This window comes from Crocodylus siamensis, chromosome 4 (genome assembly GCF_052110815.1).
Source record: "Crocodylus siamensis isolate JL-2025a chromosome 4, ASM5211081v1, whole genome shotgun sequence".
Classification (NCBI taxonomy): Eukaryota; Metazoa; Chordata; order Crocodylia; family Crocodylidae; genus Crocodylus; species Crocodylus siamensis.
Genome location: NC_143398.1, coordinates 245,692,422 through 245,712,949, shown reverse-complemented (window position 1 = coordinate 245,712,949; position 20,528 = coordinate 245,692,422). Strand labels below are relative to the sequence as shown.

General features: G+C 47.1%; 1 protein-coding gene across 1 annotated transcript in view; it reads right to left on the bottom strand.

Moving 5' to 3' along the window:
• IGFBP2 (insulin like growth factor binding protein 2) overlaps positions 1-20,528 on the bottom strand; it is a 103,612-nt gene that overhangs the window by 6,230 nt on the left and 76,854 nt on the right. The window contains exons 3-4 of the mRNA XM_090041738.1: positions 5,789-6,009; positions 1,321-1,461 (exon numbers count right to left, since the gene is read on the bottom strand). Of these exons, the coding sequence (XP_089897864.1) occupies positions 1,321-1,461; positions 5,789-6,009 (362 nt within the window). The remainder of the gene's footprint in view (positions 1-1,320; positions 1,462-5,788; positions 6,010-20,528) is intronic.

Here is a 20,528-nt window from a genome sequence, read left to right as displayed (position 1 = left end):
CACCACAGGGCTTCTGCAGCTTCCCCATCACTAGAGCCAAAGGGTCAAATGGATCCACAGACTGAGTGGAGTTTCATCCCAGCTGGTACAGGGCCTCCAGAAGGGCAAACCCAAGCTCTGGAAGGAGACTGCAGTTCATACTACTCCCTGGCTATTAAGACCTGGCACCAGCCTTGCTTTTATGGAAGAAATTGATACTGATCTTTCTAGGTAAAATCAACAGGATTCCTGCGGAAGGGGTGGGGGGATGTCCTCCTCATAATGAGACATTGCAGCTTACAGCTGCCCCCTTTGTTTGGACTTCAGAGAGACCGGCACAGGCTAAAAAAGGCTTCCTGAGCTTTCATTTCTCTTGCTCTTTTGAAAAATGGAAGGCGTAAAATATTCACCTCCCCACCGCCAAGGCAGGAGTGCAGGTGAGCCAGAAGCTCTGCACAAACACACACCTGAGTAATTATCAAACAATGCCCCTCTGATTGAGAAGCTGGAGGGATTGATTTATGCGGGAAGATCAAAAGGACTTAACCGCTGTAGGTTGTGTAAATGCCAGCTAAGAGGTGGCTAGTAACCTTCTACAAACAGGGGAAGGGCAATCACTCCAAAGACAGGGAGCAATGATCAAGTGTAGCACAAGGGCTGGAAAAAAATGGGACTGGGATGAGAAGAGAAAGGAAACAAAGGTTCAACAAAAGGGCTAAGTACAGACATTCAAAAAAATCAATCTAAGTTATGCTGTTTTCTGTAAGCGGTGTAGTTTAGATTGGTAGAGAACAGAACAAACATTCACCCTTTGGTGGCAGAGGGGGCAAATCTTAAACCAGATGAGTTTGTTCTGTTATGGGTATAGACCAGTTTCCAATCACTTATACAAGTAAAGTATCATGTCTGTACCTGGCGAAGAGAAACTTTCTAGCAGCCAGACTCGGAGGTCCAAGAACAGTCTCCTGGAGGAAGCAGACCCATTGCTCAGGACTTCTCAAACGTGCCTACCCCCAGCATAGTGAATATTCCTGCCCTGGCCTCTATGGAAGAATTAGCCATGGACAGAAAGGGACCTTCCATCTCCTACAAATACAAAGAAGGCCTCCACCCTTGTCATTCCAACCTCTTCAGCCTGTGGCCTGGTTTCTAAAAACATTAAAAGGCACTGCATGCTGAAGCTGCCTTCTCTTAAGCCAGGCCACTGTATGTTGAATTTGCCCATCCACATCCCACCACATAAAATGGTTTAAAAAGGATCTAAAAACCACAACACACATGACCCAGCTGATCTGGCCCAGCACACCTGTGCCCAACTTACCCACTGGCTACTCAACTTGCCTGTTTGAGATTGTAGTTGCCGTGCTTGTCGCAGTTGGGGATATGCAGGGAGTAAAGATGTTCCAGCGGGCCTCGTTCGTCTGGAAGACGCATGGTGGATATGCGCTCCAAGACCTGATCCAATTCCTGCTGGCAGGGGGTCTGGAGAAGGCCAAGAAAGCAGAAAAAGAAATCAGAGAAACAGCAGCCCAAGCAAAGGACGGAATGAATCCTTGCCCCTTCCTGTGACAGCAAGGTCCAGACCAAGGGCATGGCAGGAAGAGGTACTGTCTCACCCCTCCCCACCCCACACTGTAGAAAATGACCTGGCTGATAGAGAAACTGAGTCAGGCCCTGGAAACAAGGCCCTCCAGTCCCCTGATGTCTCCCCTCCCTTCCCACACCCAAAAAAAAAAATCTCTGACAGCATCCAGGGGAAAAGGCTGAAGTCACTGACTCTGGTATGAAACCATGTGGAGCCCCTGGCAGCAAGCCCGCCCCAGGTGATGCTGTGTGGAATAGCACAGCACCGGCAGACTCTGGTGACTGCGTCCAAAAACTTTCAGCAGCTCCAGCTCTGCTTGGAGCAGAGCCAGCCAGAGCAGGCCAGAGCCAGTAGGACTGACATTGTTCATAATTCCAGTCATGCAGACGGGAAGGAGAGCCTGGGTGCCAGGGCTGCTGTGGGATGATCCCAGGGTAAATGAGAAAGGCTTTCATAGAATCGTAGAGATGTGGGGCTAGAAGGGAGCTCCAGAGGTCACATCTAGTCCAACCACTGCCTGTAGCAGGATCAGGCCTGTCCAAACCAGCCCAGACAAATGTATCATCTAAACTCTTTGTAAAACTACCATCAACCCTGACATTACACAACACCCAAACCTGCCACAGGTAAAGCAAATGAACCATGGTGTCCAATGTCCTGCTTCTATAAAATGGTGCTAATAAACGCTGAAGAGATTCCAGGTAGAGGGCCATGCTGCCTGCTACAGAGGAAGGTGAAATCACCCTGTCTGATGATGAGGTAAAACTTCTTCCTGACCCCAAATGCAGCATCTATCTGATCCTGAGCAAGTGGCCAAGACCCTCTAGCCAGGACCCTCCAGCTTTAAGACCCAGCAGGAGCACTGGCACAGCTCAATCACTATCTCCAGCCTGGGCTGCAGCCAACACCTGGTGCCTCCGAGAAAGGCTTTCTTCCCCCTTCCTTTCTGCTGGCTCAACTTTGACAAGAGCGGACTGGGAGCTAGGGTCAGAGAGGGGTGCATCTTCTTTCCTGCATCCAGTTTGGGGCAGGGAGCTGACTGGGACTGGGGACAGGAAGATCAATCATTCCCATGCCCCAGGGCTGGGGTGCAGATGGGGACTGCTGGGGACAGGTATGCCTCTCAGCAGCTCTGCTGGCCCTGTCATCATCTGCCCCCAGGCACTGTCTACGGCCCCCTTCATGGGGGCATGGAGGTCATCTCAGGGGATATGGCATCCAAGGGGAGGAGGGTGCATGTCACCAACTCTGCTAGGCACAGTGCTGTCTTTATCACTCTATGAGGGAACAGGATTTGCCCATCACAAGTGGACTTGGCTGGCCTCAAAGGGAGTGTCTACACAGACATTAATGCACTTTAGTTAATACACGTTAAATCCAGTACCTCCATTGTGAGGTGCTAGGAAAATGTTCGTTAGCCTGGCTTAATTAACTAAAGTGTACGCTTAATTTGCGTTAACTTATTTTAATGCGCATTAAGTAAAAAGCACAGTTTTATGTGACACTTCAATGCACATTAAAATAAGCTAATGTGCATTAAAGTGCACATGTAGACATGCCCAGAGAGACTGGCATAGTGCAGACATCATAATCAAGGGCTTCGTGCCAGCCTCTGCTGCAGCTGAACACATTGGCTTAATCGCAGGTCAAGGACAAGGGAAGGATGCCAAACACCCCCAGCATAGCTGGGTACTAGGGGAGCCTCCAGGCTTGGAAGGGGCACACGAAGGGGAGGGAGGAGAAATGGTTGCAGTGTTTTGCAGTTGGAGCTTTTCTGGGACACCCTGAAGGCTCCACTGGCCCTTGGACTAATCTGGACACCCTGGAATGGAAAGGTGGTATCCAATCTGCAGGGAAGCCCAAATGCCATAGCCCTAAGCCCCTGCATCTGTTAGAGCTATGGTGTGTGGTCAATGCTTCTAGCAAACATTTAAGTCTGCAGGGATCAACTGCTTTGACCCCCAGCCAGGCTGGGGGGCTAGAATGTGCCCCACACACCAGCCTCTGAAGTCCAGGCCCCAAACCAAGGGGATTGCTCACACTGCCTGCACCTTCCAGAGGGACCTTTCTGGGCTCCTCACTGCAGCAAGTTTTTCACTCATCTGGCCTGGAATTGACCCAGCATCCCTGGAAGTAAAAGTACAGGGGTCTTAAAAGGGTGAGCATGGGACTGAGGGAAACCTTGTCCCTGCCCCTGTGTGTGCAATGACTTCCCTTTGAGGAAGTGACTAAAAATTCATGATTCTTTTTAAATCAAAAAATCAGATTTTTTTTATTTAAATCAGATTTTTTGATTTAACCATCTTTTTTTGGTTAAGATGCTTTTTCAAAAAATTAACCTATATAAAGATAGTTTTAATTTATGTTATAGTCCAAAGATATCATCACGGAATAGGGTTTATAACTTCTAATTATATATGTGACGGGCTGGCATTGACCTGGCCCAGGGGTTTTGAAAGGGCAAAAGATGATTGGAAGACTTGGGATTCCCTTTCCTCACCAATCTGGTAATGATTTGGCCCAGGAGTTTTGGAGGGGTAAAAGATGATTGGAGGACTTAGGATTCCCTTTCTGCACCAATCAGGCCCCAGAGACTCACCCCCCCCCGTCCCCTGATTGGCCCCTTGGGTCACCTGGAGGGGGATAAAAGGGGCAGCATAGGCTGACTCAGGAGAAACCAGTGAGGGACCACAAGGAAGGAGCTTCATAGAGCTGAGCCAGTGGGGCAGGAGCAGTGCCTGCAGGCAGCAGTGGGACCCTCAGCAGTGCGGCATGCAGCTAGCAGGAGAGGCTCCCTCAACTCCAGCTAGGATCTGAGTAGTGACCTGAGGAGTTCCCAGCTCTGCTTCCAGCTCCTCCAATCAGAGGCCAGGCAGCTTGACATCAGGCCAGGGTTCTAGGAAGGTTAAGACCCCTAGCAGGCTGGAGCAATGCCACCAGTGGTAGCTGTGTGGCAGCATTCCTGCCTCCTGTGTGGGAGATCTGAGTTTAAGTCCCAGCTGAGTTGACTTGGGGTGAGTGAGCTAACAAGAAACAAATCTTCCTGCAGTGGAAAGGGGCCACTGTGTTTCCCCTCCAGCTACCAAGGCCCTATATTTCCTTGTCATTTGACATCTTGCATTTTGTGCCTTTTTTATATTTCACCAACCAGTATTGTTTGCTCTGCTATTTGTGTTTTATATTTTCTTAACCCTGTCTTTTGTCAATGATTGTAAGTGTCTAACCTTTGTTGAATCCTGCACCCGTGGGGCATTGTAGTGTCCCCTATACCCTCTGATATATGCCTGTTATGTTCCCAGTGTTAAAAGGTATATGGTTAAGTCCCCATTGGTGGTCTGGCTCCGCTCTATAGGGGGAGGAGAGTCCCTACACCTCCCACAGTGCTTGTGCACCTGCTTTGATCCCTTCAGTTGGAGAGGGGGTACCTCTTGGAGTACCACCTGGGTTACATATACTATTTGAGACAATATATTCATGTGACCTAGTTATAAGACTTTTCTAAATAAGTTACAACAGGCCATGGACTACATTAGGGCCCCGATGTTATAGAGTTCCCTGAGGCTCCTCTATAGATTAGTAAAGATTAAAGAAAACCACTCTATGCAACAGCACGCAGTGCTCAGTCTAGAAGAGCCCATTAAGCATCTCTGTGATGCTGAGTTTCAGGTCTCAGACTGTGGATTTGTGCCTCCAGAGAGAACATCTTTGTTAACAGCTGTATATGGAAATGAGAGACAGCAGACCTGATTACCTACCCATAAGCCCTATTGTCTTTCTGCAAGTTTGTCTACACAGAGTCAACTCCTTACCTCTCTCTAAAAATGCAAAGTTTCAAGAAATTAAATGAACAGAGGCTTGTCAGGGGAGCAGTAGATCTGGGCAAGGAGGAGGAGTCTAGAGAAAAATGGAAGGAGGAAGGGGCAGTAGAAACAAAAGAAAAGCATTTTGAGCAGACTATTCCAGAAGTCCTGAAGAATAAGTTTCTGAATATAGCCCCTCCATTGATTTAACTTATGATGGCAGCAGGCTTGCCAGGCCATAAAAGAGACCATGTTTGAGAATATTTTAATAAAGGTTATATTAAACAACAAGAATGCGCTTTTTGTAGAAAACAATGCTTAAATTAAGGCTTCCTGCCCAGTGATTTGAATCATGATTTAAATCAAATCTACCCTGTCTCTTTGCTCCTGCTCCCCCTCAAATCCCCCGAGTTTCCACACTTACCCTTAAGGGCGAGGGCCGTAGTTTCTTCGACTCTTCGTGATTGTGATGGCCTTTGTTGACCTTGCCCATCTGCCTCTGCTGTTCGTTCACTTTCTCTCGTATTACAGCGAGCTCCTTCCCAGTCTTCACAGGCTTTCTCCCCCCGCCTCCACTCATCGCTCCCGTGGTTCCATCCACATGGTTCTCTACAATGACCCCGTCTGAGTTGTCTTCACCATTGTCTGTGTATAACAAGAGAGAGGGAAGAAAAGGATAAAACTCAGCTGGTAATACCATCCTTTGTGCCTTCCCTTCCTGGATGGCCAGTCACCATGGTGCAAAGCCTTAAATCCAAAACCAAAACTCACATTAGCCCTTTAATCTGGAAGGTAAGAATGGATAAGAACATAGCAACAGACATTTACTGGGTCAGACCCTAGGTCCATCTTGCCCAGCCTCACAGGGGCAGAGAGCGGATGCTGAAAGGGTGTGACCAGGGTTTTTTCCACTGTTCCTCTCTCACTTGCAACCTCCAACATTTAAGGTCTATGGATGACTGAAGCCACGCCCCTATTTCTCATGCTCAATAGCTACTAATACACCTCTCTTCCAAGAATCTGTCCAATCTCTTTTTTTTTTGCATCTGGCTAAACTGTCAGCTTCTACCACGTCTGGTGGCAATGAGTTCCACACTTTAATTACACACAGTGTGAAAAAGAACTTCCTTTGGTTAGTTTTAAACTTACTAGTTAGTAGGTAGTCAGCAATGACCATCCTAAAAGAAAGTTTAGAGCCCAGGGAGAAATCGTTTCTGAAGATGCTTTTTACGGTTTTATGGGACCTTTCAGACTGCTTCCGAGGAACAAAATTTACCCATCAGAAGTGCAGTTGGGTTTACAGTGCCAGTTACATTTGGCACCAAAACTAGAAATAATGTTAATTAGTAATGATTCTTTGGGTATTCAGAAGACTTCTACACATACCCGACATTGCATACAGAAAAGTGAATCTGTAAAAGATCAAATCAGACAAGAAGTCGGCAAATACAAACCCTCACTCAAAAGTGTAAGAAGAAAATGCAGTGGATTGCACATACACCAAGGCCTGGCACCCTTACCAACACCAACCTGCAGGGTGCTGTGGATGGATGAAGAAGAAGACAAAGACCTAGGATGAGCTGGACCACCAATATCAAACACTGGATGGGATTAAAAACTGATTGATCACACAAGGACTGCAAAAAAACGGGAAGAATGAAGGAAAGCTTTTGCTATGTTACAGGTGCCCCAACAGTTGGTATGGCCTAAAGACAGACCTGACTGGCCTTGACTTGGGGTCTATCTATCATCATCCAGAGTATCAGGAATTGAATAAGAATGTGTTCAATACACTTTAAGAGCCCTCTCAACATTATTGACTTCACTGCCTCCATAATTTTCATGGTAAAACCTGCTGTGTCAGTGATACTTCTTGGCGAGTCTGGCCTTATTTTACTTTAGATCCCATGTGATGCATTAACTCATGCTTGACTTTTATCCAATATTCTTCTATGTTCTATATTTGCCTACTTCTCTTGGGTCTAACACAACAGCACATGCTTTGGGCCCAAACCTGTTACTGCTTTCAGCTTCCAGGCCCTAAACTGGCTCTCTCAAGTCGGAGACACACACAACAAGAAAGCTCAGGGTAACAGCTGGGCTTTTTTCTCCTGCTCTGCACACTGTTAGCATCCTAGAATCATAGAAAATGAAGGTTAGAAGGGAGCTCAGGGGGTCACATCTAGTCCAACCCCTGCTCAAAGCAGGACCAGCCCCAACTAGATCATCCCAGCCAAGGCTTTGTTTACCTGGGTCTTAAATACCTCCAAGGGTACAGTCTTAAATACCTCCAAGGGTACAGTTTCTTCCACCTTTCTGGGTAACCTGTTCCAGTGCTTCATCACCCTCCTGATGAGAGAGTTTTTTGTAATATCCAACCTAAATTTCCTGTGCTACAACTTGAGACCACTGCTCCTTGTCCTGTCCCAAGTGTCCTAGGACAATCTACCTAATTTTGTGATCAGTCTCCAGACAGCAGCCTCTCAACACTTGGTAGCAACTTTGAGTTAACAGAGAATCCTCGTTAGTCGTTGGAAGTAGAGATTGAACCAAACTGTTCTGATTGCAACTGATTTGAGAGGAGAGGGTGTGCATACACATACCCATTCACTGCAAGAATCTGCTATTTAGTATTTCTTCCCCATAATTTAAGAGCTCTTGATCAGCCTATGAGCTACGAATATGACAGACGCTGGGCCTTGTCTGTCCCTCAGAAGTGACATGCGTAAAGTTTCTTTCAAACACGCAAAGGACATGTCAACATGGCCTGAAGTGATCCAGGATCCGTGTTTACAGTTTGACGTCACGCAGGTTCAGCAATCCGGCCCTTTGCATGTCAGCAGTTTATGAGGAGTGGAATAACCTTAGGACAGTGAGTGGCCAAGTGTGGACACAAGAGCTGTGCCATAGCTTACATAACAGTCCATCTGGAATGGGGTTGGCTGCTCCAAGTTTGCAGAAAAGTCAAAGATTCAAAAGTTTTACTGCAAGCTGGAACCTGCCATGTGATGTCATGTCAGGATAAAAGTCTCCTGTCATCACACAAAGAGGAAAATTCTTCAGATTTACATAGCACTTCTCTTCCACAAACCTCCACCCTTCAGACACTATGATTCCCATATTTCAGATGTGGAAACTGAGGGCAGAGGCTTTTCACAGCCACACAGTGACCAAGCCACAACTGGACCGCTGAACTCCCAGCCCCTTAGCCCCCTGTGCTTTGGTCATTACCAAAATGGCAATTAAAACCAGCAAAAAATTCTTTGGCAAACTCCAGGACTTCACACAGTTGTTACATCTGGACCAGAAGCCAGAACGTTATGGAGTCGATATCCAAATGTTACAACCTACATTCTGGGCTGCGATATGAGTATTCTGCTTTCCCAGTCAGTCTGGGCAAGGATCATTTCACACAAGGAACATTTTTTTTTTACATATCACTGTCCTTTACAATGAGAAACACACAGTGAGAAAGACGATTGAATTAAATTGCCTTTAACAACAGATATAATAGATGAAAATAAAATTCACTCTAAGATGTTGGTAAGTTTTGCCAAACTTCAATTATCAGGGAAAAATTCCAAGATTTTTAAGGTTTTAAAGCACCATCCGGTTTTCTCCATTTTAGCGATATCTTTAAATGTTAGTCCACTATGGATGAAGAACGAGTGGTGTTGCTGCCAGTAACAATCACAGGGCAGGATCTGGAGCAACAGAAACATCAAAATGGCATTGCTTGTGTTGAGTTTCTCATGAGCACTGTGCTGCTTCATTCAGAAAACCAGTGGCATGCACACTAAATGGAAAACAAGTCAATCAGCACCAAGCCCAGCCAGTCCCTTCCTGATCAAAACTTGTTGCTTCCTGTTTCCCATTGATGGATATACAAATTTGCCCAAATGAGCACTGTTCTAGTAAAAAGAGGCCAGCTAGTAACCTTCTTGTCAGCTGATTCATTCACAAACCCTCTCCTGATAATATTTCACACCGGTTTTCCCCCCAAAACGAACGCACACAAAACCAAGGAAGAATGCGGGATGTGAGCAGACAACACAAGTGCGCACGCAGAGATAGGAGAGAATCACTCTTGGAAACGAGGTAGTGGTAAGAGTTTAAATGCAGCAGAGGCCTCCAGCAGGTAGAGACTGAACCTTCTTCTCTGACATGGACCTATCTATGGTGTTTGCTTTCCACACCTCTGGACTGGGCTCCAAGAACAAGCTCCACCTGGAATTGGTCCCAACAGCTATGTGCAAACTTCAGCTATTTTTCTCTTAAGCAAAGCAGATGAGCATATTACAGCAGGGCTGCAAGCTCTGCACTCATTTGCACTTCTCTTTTGCAGCTGAAAGACTAAAAGATAAAGCATTCATCAGCTGGAGATCTGGGGCTGGTCCATTGCCCAGGTTAGGAGAAGTGACAGAGGAGCTAGACATTGCTCCCAGTCCCTAGATCAGTGGTCCTCAGATTGTGCCTGACAGGTCTCCACAGTGCACAGGGCACTTCTGCACAGCGGCTTGGGCACATGGTGTTGGTTCCCCTTGAAACCAGTTACCGTAATGGATTCAAGACAATCACCTTGCTGGGGTCGTTTGACCCCAGTACTCTTTCCTGCCATGGCAGGGGGTCGGACTTGATGATCTGCTCAGGTCCCTTCCGACCTGACCAACTATGAAACCGTAAGACAGCTAAAAAGGCTTTCCTCCTTTACCATGACCAGACAAATCAGCTGAAGGGCCAAGAAAAGCTGGACTGCGCTTGGAAAGCATGGGGACTTCTTTAACTCTTGTGAGACATGTGGAATAGGATTATATTTCAAAGAGAGTTGGGAGGCTGTGAGGGAGAGGTTCAAACCTGGGAGAGCGCTGAGTGGATTGAGAGCCAAATAATTACTGCCAAATACTTGTAATACGGCCTGAAAGAAATAAATCTGTTGGAAAGCCATCACGGCTCCATCCATGAAACTCTCATGCCATCACTGACCCTAATGGGATGGGATGGGATGGGATGGGATGGGATGGGCAGGTATGAGCTGGCCTTTGATATCCATCCCTAACTCATTTGTCATGCCGGCCCATGGCTTTCTGCCAACCAATTTCAATTCAAGCTAAATATATCCCCTGACAAAGGGGTGCCAAGCTTCAAAATTCAATTAGGTTTTATGGTTCTTCCATGCTCTTGTGGCATGTGGAAAACCACTCCCGTCCTGCTTTGGATCACAAGGTAGAAAGTGTCTGTGCCGGGCGGGTCATTTGTGGCAGGAAGCAAAGCAGATAGCCCATGGAACACCTCGCCACGTGCCAAGAACATGTGTTCTCGCAGCCTCTTCTCAGGAAAATTCCCATCGACTTCAGTGGGCCTCGGGTTTGGCTGCAGTTGAAGTGCACTCGGACGCACGCCGGCAAATGACTGCAACGCATTGCGCAGTCTGGCCAAAATTTCTGAAAGCAGCTAATGCTTTGCAGTGCTTTGGTCTTTGGGAGCCCCCTCAGGGTCCAAGGCCGGGCACCTCCCAACTGAGGTGTTCCAAATTAGCAGCCACTCACACAGCGGTGCCCGACCAGAATAATATCTGAGCAGACAATATTAGTAGCAGTTCCTAAGGCTGTGAGAGATGCAGGCTCAGCTTTTGGTAAGATGAGGTGAGCAGGAGCTCACCTGCACTGTGACAAAGTCACCTATTATCTGTCCCTGGTGTTCATGTGGCAGCTACATGCTGACTTATACCCCAAGGCAGCCGTGAGGCTGAAGGACCCCAGCACCCAGGGACACTGTTTTAGAGGTGCTTTGTACTTGCACAAGCCTCTGTTTGTGTGACATCCAGGCAATATTTCCACCCCCCACACAGCTAGAAAGCCATGGCTGAGCCAGACGTAGCAAAACTGAGCCAAGTTTTCTGTCTTGCATTGTTTCTCAGCCCTTTCACGCAGCTCTGTGCAGGCCAAAGTCTTGTCCCTGCCATTCTGAAAATGGACAAGGTCTTTGAACCTGATCTTATGTGTAGAGTTCAAATGAAAGCTGCAGAAAGGGGCTACAGGATGATTACAGGGAAAAGGCCAGGGAATGCACAGACAAACAGCACGCCCACCTCTACAGCTGTCCCCAGTGACCTCTGCCAAACCAGCCTGTTGAGTACTTGAGTAAGAGGCCAGGGCAAAGGTTCCTACCCAGCAGCTCTGATGCAGGATTTGTTGACAGGGGATTCAGAGAGCAGAGAAAGAGCCTGGCACCTGCAAGTCTATCCCGGGTCCAATTTCCTTGGAACAGGATCCACAAAGAACAAAGTCCCCGTAGCCCTAAGCACCCCCTCCCCACCCCCTAATATTAATCATCCTGTTCACGCTCCTTGTTCCAAGGTTACATTTAGAGTCTGCAGTGAGTACATGTCACCTTTCCTAACTGACCTGCTTTTCTCTGCAGGTGATTCCATACATAGGATCACAGGAATCACAGGATCCTAGAGAAGTAAGGTTGGAAGGGACTTTACAAGGTCATCCTTGACTAAACCCTGCTGCTCTAGTGTCTGGCTAACCTACTCTTGAAACTTTGTAGGGATGGAGAGGACACAGGACTCCAGGGGAGGCCTCACCAGTGCTGAAAAGAGCAGAAGAATCACTTGCATTGATTTCCAAGTGATATTCCTATTGATGCAGTATCCTATTGTCTTTTTTTTTTTTTTTGGCAGCAAGTGCCCACTGTTAGCTCATACTGAGCTTATGGCCCACTGTAGCCCTAGGACTTTCACTGCAGTACTGCAGCCCAGCCCATCTTTCCCCAGTCTGTATTTGTGAATGCAATTATTTCATCCCAAGTGCAGGACTCTGCATAAGCAAGCGGGCTTTCTTGCATTCCCTGGCTGTGAAGTGAATGGGTTGAAGCTCAGGCTCCAGTACCATCTCCTTCTCTTCACTACCAAGTTAAAGGGTTGTCTTTACTGGGCTCACGAGAAATACTGTTGCCAAAGGAGTAGAAAGCATTGGTGGGGGTGGGAGAAGGGCCAGGGTGAGCAGGAACAAGGGGGGGAAAGGTGGGCTGGAAGGAGAGGAGGAAAATGAAGGAGGAGACAATACCTCATGTTTGAAATCCTGCTCTCTTGAAGTCAGTGGCAAAGCTTCCAGTGGCTTCAATGGGATCTGGATTTCTCTCTGTGTCCTACTCACTGGCCAGTCCATCTGAACTCCCCTCGCTGGGTTTATAACAGAGATGTATGACGTACCAGCATTTCTCCCCATGCATGCCCACTGCCTTGCACCTCTTAAGCTAACTTGCCTCATCGGCTGCAGGATAAATAATAAACCCCCTCTCATTACTGGCAAAGTTGGGAGACGCAGAGAAGCTCCCTCCTCTCCATATGGGTTTCTGTTGATTTATCCAGTCCCTGGCTTTTCCCCCCCAAGGGGCTCCTGCTCTGTTTTTTTGGTTTCTCCAGCTAAGGTGACCACATAGTGCAGGAAGGATGTGAGTTTAGGTCTGCTTGCACCTTGGGATAGTTAACACCAGTGCCCTGGACACAATCCAGTGTATACAACTGCATCTTCCTAACCCCAAATTTCTTGCCATTTCAATGGAAAATTTCTCACTTCCTGCCCTGCTGTGTTCTGCAAGGTGATAGTGCCACTTTCCCCCTACAGTAATTCCCTCTCTCAACCTCTGCTAGCCGCCGTTTTTAATGCAGTCTTCTGGGGCTCTTCTTTCCCACAATCTATCCCATATCTCTCTGGAATCTGTTCTCAGAGTCTCTTATTTCCCCTTTGTAATCTTGCACGGACTAGCTGCAAAATCCTGTCGTTTCAGCCACAATCTTTATGCCAAAGACCTACAACTCTTTGGTAGCAACCATCGGAACAAGATCTACCCTACATCTGTTTTAGTAGCCATGTGAGCTACTAAACAGGCAGACGCAGTCTCATGTTTCTTCCCCACTACTCAGGAAGGTCCAAGCCTGTGTCCCCATTTTTCTTTCTTCACAGCCAACCTCCTGCCACATCTCATTGCATTTTTTTCTGCTGTCTCTTCTCCCTGCCCGTTACAAATCTCCAACCCACACCCTATGACCCCAGCTGACTTCCTGCCCTTTGGGCAGGGGGCTGGACTCGATGATCTCCCGAGGTCCCTTCCAGCCCTAATGTCTATGAAATCTATGAAACCCTGAGCATCATCAGCCTCAATTACTGCACCTGTCTGTCCATGTCCTCTTCCAGAATCTTATCTTGCTCTGGTCAGGCTTGAACACTGCTCTCACTGCCCCCCACATCTCTGCTGTTTTGTCTATGCTCCACGTGCTCACCCCAAACTGCCCTTCAAAATGCCCTCAGCATCTTCACCTACTCGAGCCTTCCACGGGCTCCTTAGAGCTCCTTCCTGTCTGCTTTGTTTGAGCCGCTCCTTCAAGGCACGTTTCTGGGACAATCCACAGGGAAAATAATCTGTATTGCTGTAAGAGCTCAATCCACTCTTCGGTGTCTTGGACCTGCACTGTTTGTCTAGGTCTATCTGTGAGTTCCCTGGGTTGGTCCTGTATTGCATTCTCTTTTGAGTGGTTCATGTGTTGATGAAACTAAATGATAAAATCACACACGCACACATGCTCACGCATGCAACCTGCTACAGCCATAAACTCCCATGTAATCTCTGAAAATTGGCGGACTGCCCCTTGGTTTGGGACCTTAAGATCCTTCAGCACTAGAGGTGCTGTGTAACCCCCTCCTCCTTTATTGTCACTGCCCAATCTTTTCCACTTATCTGTGCGAGGAGGGAGGGAATAGCTAAGCAGCACGATGGTATGATCTGGCTGGCAATTGCTTAGCAAGCCCCTCTTCTTGTCCTGAACTTCTGCCACAAGGATGAGGCGATGGGCAGTCAGTGCTATTTTGGGTTGCTGCGCTCTCCTCCAGGGATAGCTCCTATGGTTTTACGCAACACGGCTGTTCTTTCAGATGCCTTTTATGGCTGCTGGTGTGAGTTGGCCACTTGCAACCTGTTTTTTAACCTGGGCAGAATAGGTGCTAAGACACATGTTTAGAGCTCCTTTTACAGTGGCACTACTCACACACTGTCAGGTACTGACTTCTTCACAAGGAAGGGAGAGCAGAGATGGTTTTGGAAGAGATCCAGTAGTTGGAGTGAGAAAACCAGGAACTCTGTTGTCCTCTTCCCCTGATCTTTGCTCCAAAGGTCCAGCAGCAGCAGCAATCCCTCGCAGTCGAGGATGACTGTCTTCCATGTTTGCTTTACCTGTGGGTCCAAAGATGGCTGATGAGGCTGATCTGAGATCAACAGACTCGGTCGCAGCTCGGGCATGTATTTCTGTGCAAGGTGGGTGACTCTGGGCTCTTGACTGGGTCCACGACACGCTGTTTCTTCCACTCCCACTTTTATGTGTCCTGCTGTCATCACAAGGTTTCAAAGTACTGAGATCCTTGCAGCGAACCCTTTCTCCATTTGGGGCGGTCCTTGGCGATAGTCACCCACCAGTTAATGCTGAAGCTGCATTTTTTCAAGTTGCCTTGAGGACATCCTTGAAGTGCTTTCTGTGCCCTCCTATTGAACATATGCCTTAACTGGGCTGGGAGAATAAAACTTCCTTCAGGAGTCAAGTCAGACACCCAGATATGGCTGGCCCAGCAAAGTTGATGTTGGGTGATCATTGCTTTAGTGCTCATGGCATTTGCTTGCAAGAGGACGTTAATGTTGGTGCATCTATCTTCTTACTGGAGTCAAAGGATCTTCTGTCCACTTGTGTGCTAGTTGCTGTTTGAACTAGCCACCCCTCAGTACTTCAGAGAGTGTCTAATGAACCCCTCCCCTGCCATTCATGCCATCCTTGTGGTACCTATAGCAATTGCTTAAATTGAAAAATAACACCAGAGGAAGGATTCAGTACATTGCTGCCTGCCGGTAAGAAAGATATGACTGAAGGATACAGAGCAGAGGGCCTGTATCAGCCCTGGGTGGCTCCCTCAGGGACCAGTAGACTGTAAACCAAAGCATGCTGTACCAACCTCTTTCTTTCCAAGGGGAAACCTGAATCCCCAGGTTGCAGTGCCCCAAGTAATTTATTCTTAGAGGATAACAAGTGAACCTATTTCTGATCCCTAGAGCACTTAGCAAATAACTTCCTCTAGCCAAATTCCACCTGAGGTAGCTGTTTTTCCCTCTCTGTTATCCTGTTTCCACTTAGAAGTCACCTGAGTGCATTTCAACCTCTCACATAACTGCTGAGCTAAAATATTAACCTGAGAGTGAACCTTTGTCAAAGGCTTTCTGTAAATCTAAACCCATGGCTGCATGGACTAGTGGACTGACCTGATGACTGGGGAGCAAGAACTCGCTTGCTTTATTGCCAGCTCTGCCATGAGGCCAGTTGTGCTCTCTGCCTCATTTGAACCCTGTGAAATGGGGCCAATACTGCTTATTGCTTTGACCATGCACTGTAAGGGGGAGTGCTCTGTCAATGCAAAATGCTACATAAAGAATGAAAATGCCTGCTGTTAGCTATCTCAGGACAAGATCCAGAGAGGCACCTAGGAAATGGGACACCAGGTTATAGGTGTATCTGACCTTGTGGGGATTCACACCCACCTTTCGCTCCTCCCATTGCCCGAATCCTCAGGTTATAGAGCAGTCTTGAGTGTATGTGGCAGGGTGCTCCAGACTCGCTGTGTTTCCTTGCAGTGTAAAATGCAGACAGTTCTGGAAGCAGAGGCCAGAACCCCGGTGAGCAATGTGCTCAAGTTGCAGCAAGGGAAGTTGAGGATGGATATTAAGTAAAACTCTCTCACAAGAAAGGTAGTAAAGCACTGGAACAGGCTACCCAGAGAGGCTGTAAACTCTCCATGCTTGGCAGTTGTTAAGACCCAAACAGACAAAGCCTTGGCTGGGATGATGTAGTTGGGGCCAGTCCTGCTGTGAGCAAGGTGTTGGACTAGATGTGACCTCCTGAGGTCCCTCCCAACCTCATTTTCTATGATTCAAAGTAGGGCTGAAAGGGACCTCTCTACACTGAGGTGCTCTTGTGGTCCCCAGTGCAGGTGCCAAGTGACTTTAGGTGCTTCCAGGGTTGGACAGCCTCTGTGAAGGGGGTTCCTGGCTTGCTTTTTCAGACAAGTACCATTTTAGATGGCCAGCATGCCACTCTAGATCCTGCTCTAAGCCTCCAGCTCAGCAATGCACCTCAGCATATATTGAACTTTTATTCACTTCACTGACTAGGGAACAACTTAAGTGTGACTGAATCAGAGCCTGAGTCCCCAGCGTGCTCCCTGGCACGGACACCATCAAAGAATTCCACCTCATTGTGGAAGCATGTCTTGTGCTTCCTATTTTGATTAGCCTTCACCGCACTGCAATCACCCAAGCCCAAAAGAAACCGAGGTCTTCTAAGACACTTCCTTGCTTAAATGAATTGGACTGCAACTTCACTACCTGGCCCTTAACCCAGAACATAAAACCCTCAAATAGACTGACCATATTTTCAGTCCTCAGGGGGTTTGCTTGAACTATAAAAGCAATTCATTTTATAAGGGTAAGCTCCAATCCCTGCTTCCCCGGTTGTTCATATGCATGTGTGTGGCCCCTGATATTTCAGAAGCACAAAGGAACCATGTGATATTTCCAATATTATCTCTATTTTTTAACCCTCTGTCCCTGTGAGTTGCCAAAAGCCAGCCAGACCTTTCATAAAGTCCACAAAATAACCTCACTCCTTTCTCTTCAACTCTACTGCCTTGTTCAAATGCATTTTGCCTATGTTAGAAAATGTACGTGTGTCCCTGGGACTGAGGACACGTAACCTTATCTCCACCTCGTCTACACAATGTATGTGCGTGGCATGGACAGGCTGTCTTTAAAGCAAGTTCCAGGGAAGGCCCCAAGGTATTTTCATTATAAAGATGGCCTTTGCCAGGCAACAGGCTTTTGCATCTCTCTCACAGTACTGAAGAAGGGAGGAAAGCAAACTGTTCATTGGAAGGGTGATGCCTTTCAGATTTGATATCTTGCAACCTGTCAGGACTTGAAAACTCAACCTGTCCAGGCCAAAATGTTTTGGGTAACAGTCAGCTTGCAGGAACACAAGAAACCCTGATAATGGAGTAGTAATGAGGTGCTATGTTTCCAGTCCCAGGCATGCTTGTACATAAGAAACGTTGCTTTACAGTTGTGTTGAAGTTTTACACCCTACTGTCTGAATCTGTGGGTAACAAAGTACTGTATGTTTTGCTGCTGTTTTGAGCTGGGGATGCTCAACCCCTGGCTTGTAGGCCAGATCCAGTCCATGAAGCCATGTCATCTGGCCAGGAGGGCTCTCACAGGACTGAAAATGTGGTGGTGTGGGAATGATGGCAGTATTAATGACCACTGCTGCCAAATTTCCAGACTGGTCTGGAGCCCACAAGCTAGATAAGGTGGCCCTACATGCTAGAGCTGGGGTGCATGGCAGGGCTGACACCTGGCCAGATGTGGGCATGCAGGGCTGGACTAAGGGAGTGAGTGGCCCAGACTGAGGCAACACAAGCCCTGATCCAGGCATGTGGGGCCAAAAAGAGGTGGCACAGGGCCCAACCCCATGTAAGATCAGGCATACAAATTGGCGCTGCACCACTCATCCAACCTGTGGAGTCAAGAGGTTGAGCACCACTGATTTAGAGTATTGCCCTGTACGACTTAGCACGGCTTTGCTACAAGCAGATCTCTGTTAATAAGATGATCCATCCCAAACCACAATCCCAAAGTGGTACATTTTCCATCAATCCCTTGATGCCTCCAAATCAAGACCGGATGACTTCTGGACTATGCGTGTGAGTCAGACCCAAGTAAAAAGGTACAGTACTGGGAACACTAGGTGAAGCTACATGGACTGGGCCAGACAGGAGCTCAGACAAGAGAACATAATGGTCACTTCTGACCATTAAATCTGTGAGTCTCCAAATCCATCCTGTGCTGACTCCTGAGCTTTTCAAAGAGGTTTTCTGCAGCTTTGCCTAGAGGTCCAGCTGTGTGTTTAGATACTTGGGCACGACTGCCATGGAAGCTCAGGGCTGCTGTACACAGGTCTCAGGACAAAACTGGACCATTGGAAATTATGACAAACTCCTTTCATATACATTCGGGGCTGCCAAAAGTCTGACCTTCCACTCTGAGATCTGCCATAAGGTATAAATGACTGCAAATAGGGAGGAAAAATATTACAAGTCAAGTTAGGAAAACATAAAAGGTCAGAGTGGGGCTCCACCCTGCCTGCTCGAGCACTCTTCCACTCATCCTCGATGTGGCTCCATTCTCCCTTTTCAGCCACATTGGCTCCTATTGTTGTTATGACTGTTGCATGCAAATGGAATGAACTTCAGCCATTTGTATTATTAGCTTTAAATAACAACATACTTTTCCACCGCCGATTTTCCAGACAGTGGTGTGGTCCAGGGTTCCCCACCACCTCTCTGCGCGTTTCCTCAAAGTCTGCCCTTTAAACATTCCTAGGATCATTCCTTTTCTACCTTCTCCTCAAAAACCTCTTCAGGCTCCATGTTCAATTGCCAACCGTGTCATTTCCAGGGCAGCATTCACTTGCTAGACCTAACACGCCCTCAAGCCCCTTAGCTGAGCAATAGTTTCTTTCTCGCTAGAAAGATGTGCTTCTTTTATCCATCCTACTTTACCCTAACAAAATGAATTGACCACTCAAACTAAAATTCCAGATTGATGGCGATAACCTATGTGCTACATTGAATTTTTATGCTGCGTTCTGTCTACCCACATCTCCTGACAGTTTCAAGTGGAGGTAGATATTATTTTTTCCACTTCTGCTCTGAGCTATTAAACAATTGACACATTCCACCCTAAAAGTAATTAGTCTGCTTCCAGAGGAGGCCACTCATATGATCAGGGTGCAGCAGGGCAGGCCTTACAAGGAGAGGCTATGGGACCTGAACCTGTTCAGCCTCCACAAGAGAAGGCCAAGGGGGGATCTAGTGGCCTGTTACAAACTAGTCAGGGGGGATCAGCAGGCACTGGGGGAGTTCCTGTTCCCCCGAGCACTGCCAGGAGTGACCAGGAATAACGGTCACAAGCTGGCAGAGGGTAGATTTAGGCTAGATACCAGGAGGCGCGACTTCATGGTCAGGGCGGCTAGGATCTGGAACCAACTTCCAAGAGAAGTGATGCTGGCTCCTACCCTGGAGGTTTTCAAGAGGAGGTTAGATGAACACCTTGCTGGGGTCGTTTGACGCCCGTACTCTTTCCTGCCATGGCAGGGGGTCGGACTTGATGATCTGCTCAGGTCCCTTCCGACCCTAGAAACTATGAAACTATGACACCTGAGACCAAGCCTTGAGTAGGGTTGTGGATACTAGGTTGAATGTTCTGTTTTAATGTTCTGGCTTGGTGGCTGAACTGGTTGACATCAAATAAAAAATAAATGCTTCAGCTGACTCAAAATGTTTTTTGTTCAACTTGAAATTAAGCATACAGATCAACACTTTAATTTAGCATTGGGCTATTTCTCCCATTTTGTTTTCAAGGAGGCCAATTTTTTCTTTTGAAAACAGGGATTTAACATTCATAATGAGAATATAATTACCAAACTAAAAAAGTCAACAATCTTTTTAAAGTTCTTCCCTCCTGTTTTCAGCCAAAGCTGATCCCAAATTTGGCCTGAATTCATCAAAGAATTCCACTGTTCCAAAAACTGCATTTTTGGTGAATTTGCTATTAACTGAGAAAAATCTGACCAACACCAGTCTTGAGGTCCTTATCCACACTGAACTGCTACTTTAAGTCAACAAGAGCTTGAGTTAAGTAAGGCACAGTTCTTTGGGTGGATGTGATATCTTTTATTAGGCCAACTAAGTAGTTGGAAAAAAGTTCTTAGCAAGCTTTCGGGTGCAGTCACCCTTTGTCAAGCATTGGGAGTCTATGCTGGTCTGAGACTTCAAGGAATGAGAGAAGCTAAAAGTAGAACAGAGTAGAGTAAGTAGTAAATAGAGTAAAGCTTTCCAGATTTGTCCTATAAATTTAGGACTTGCCTACATGGAAAGGTCTCATCGGGTTAACTAGTTATATAGGTTAAAAAAGGTTTAGGTAAACCATTGCAGAAGCCTTTGGGAGGAGTCTCTGGTTAAAACCAGGCTTACTTTAGTTAAGTTGTAAAACAATCAGAAATCAGTTTA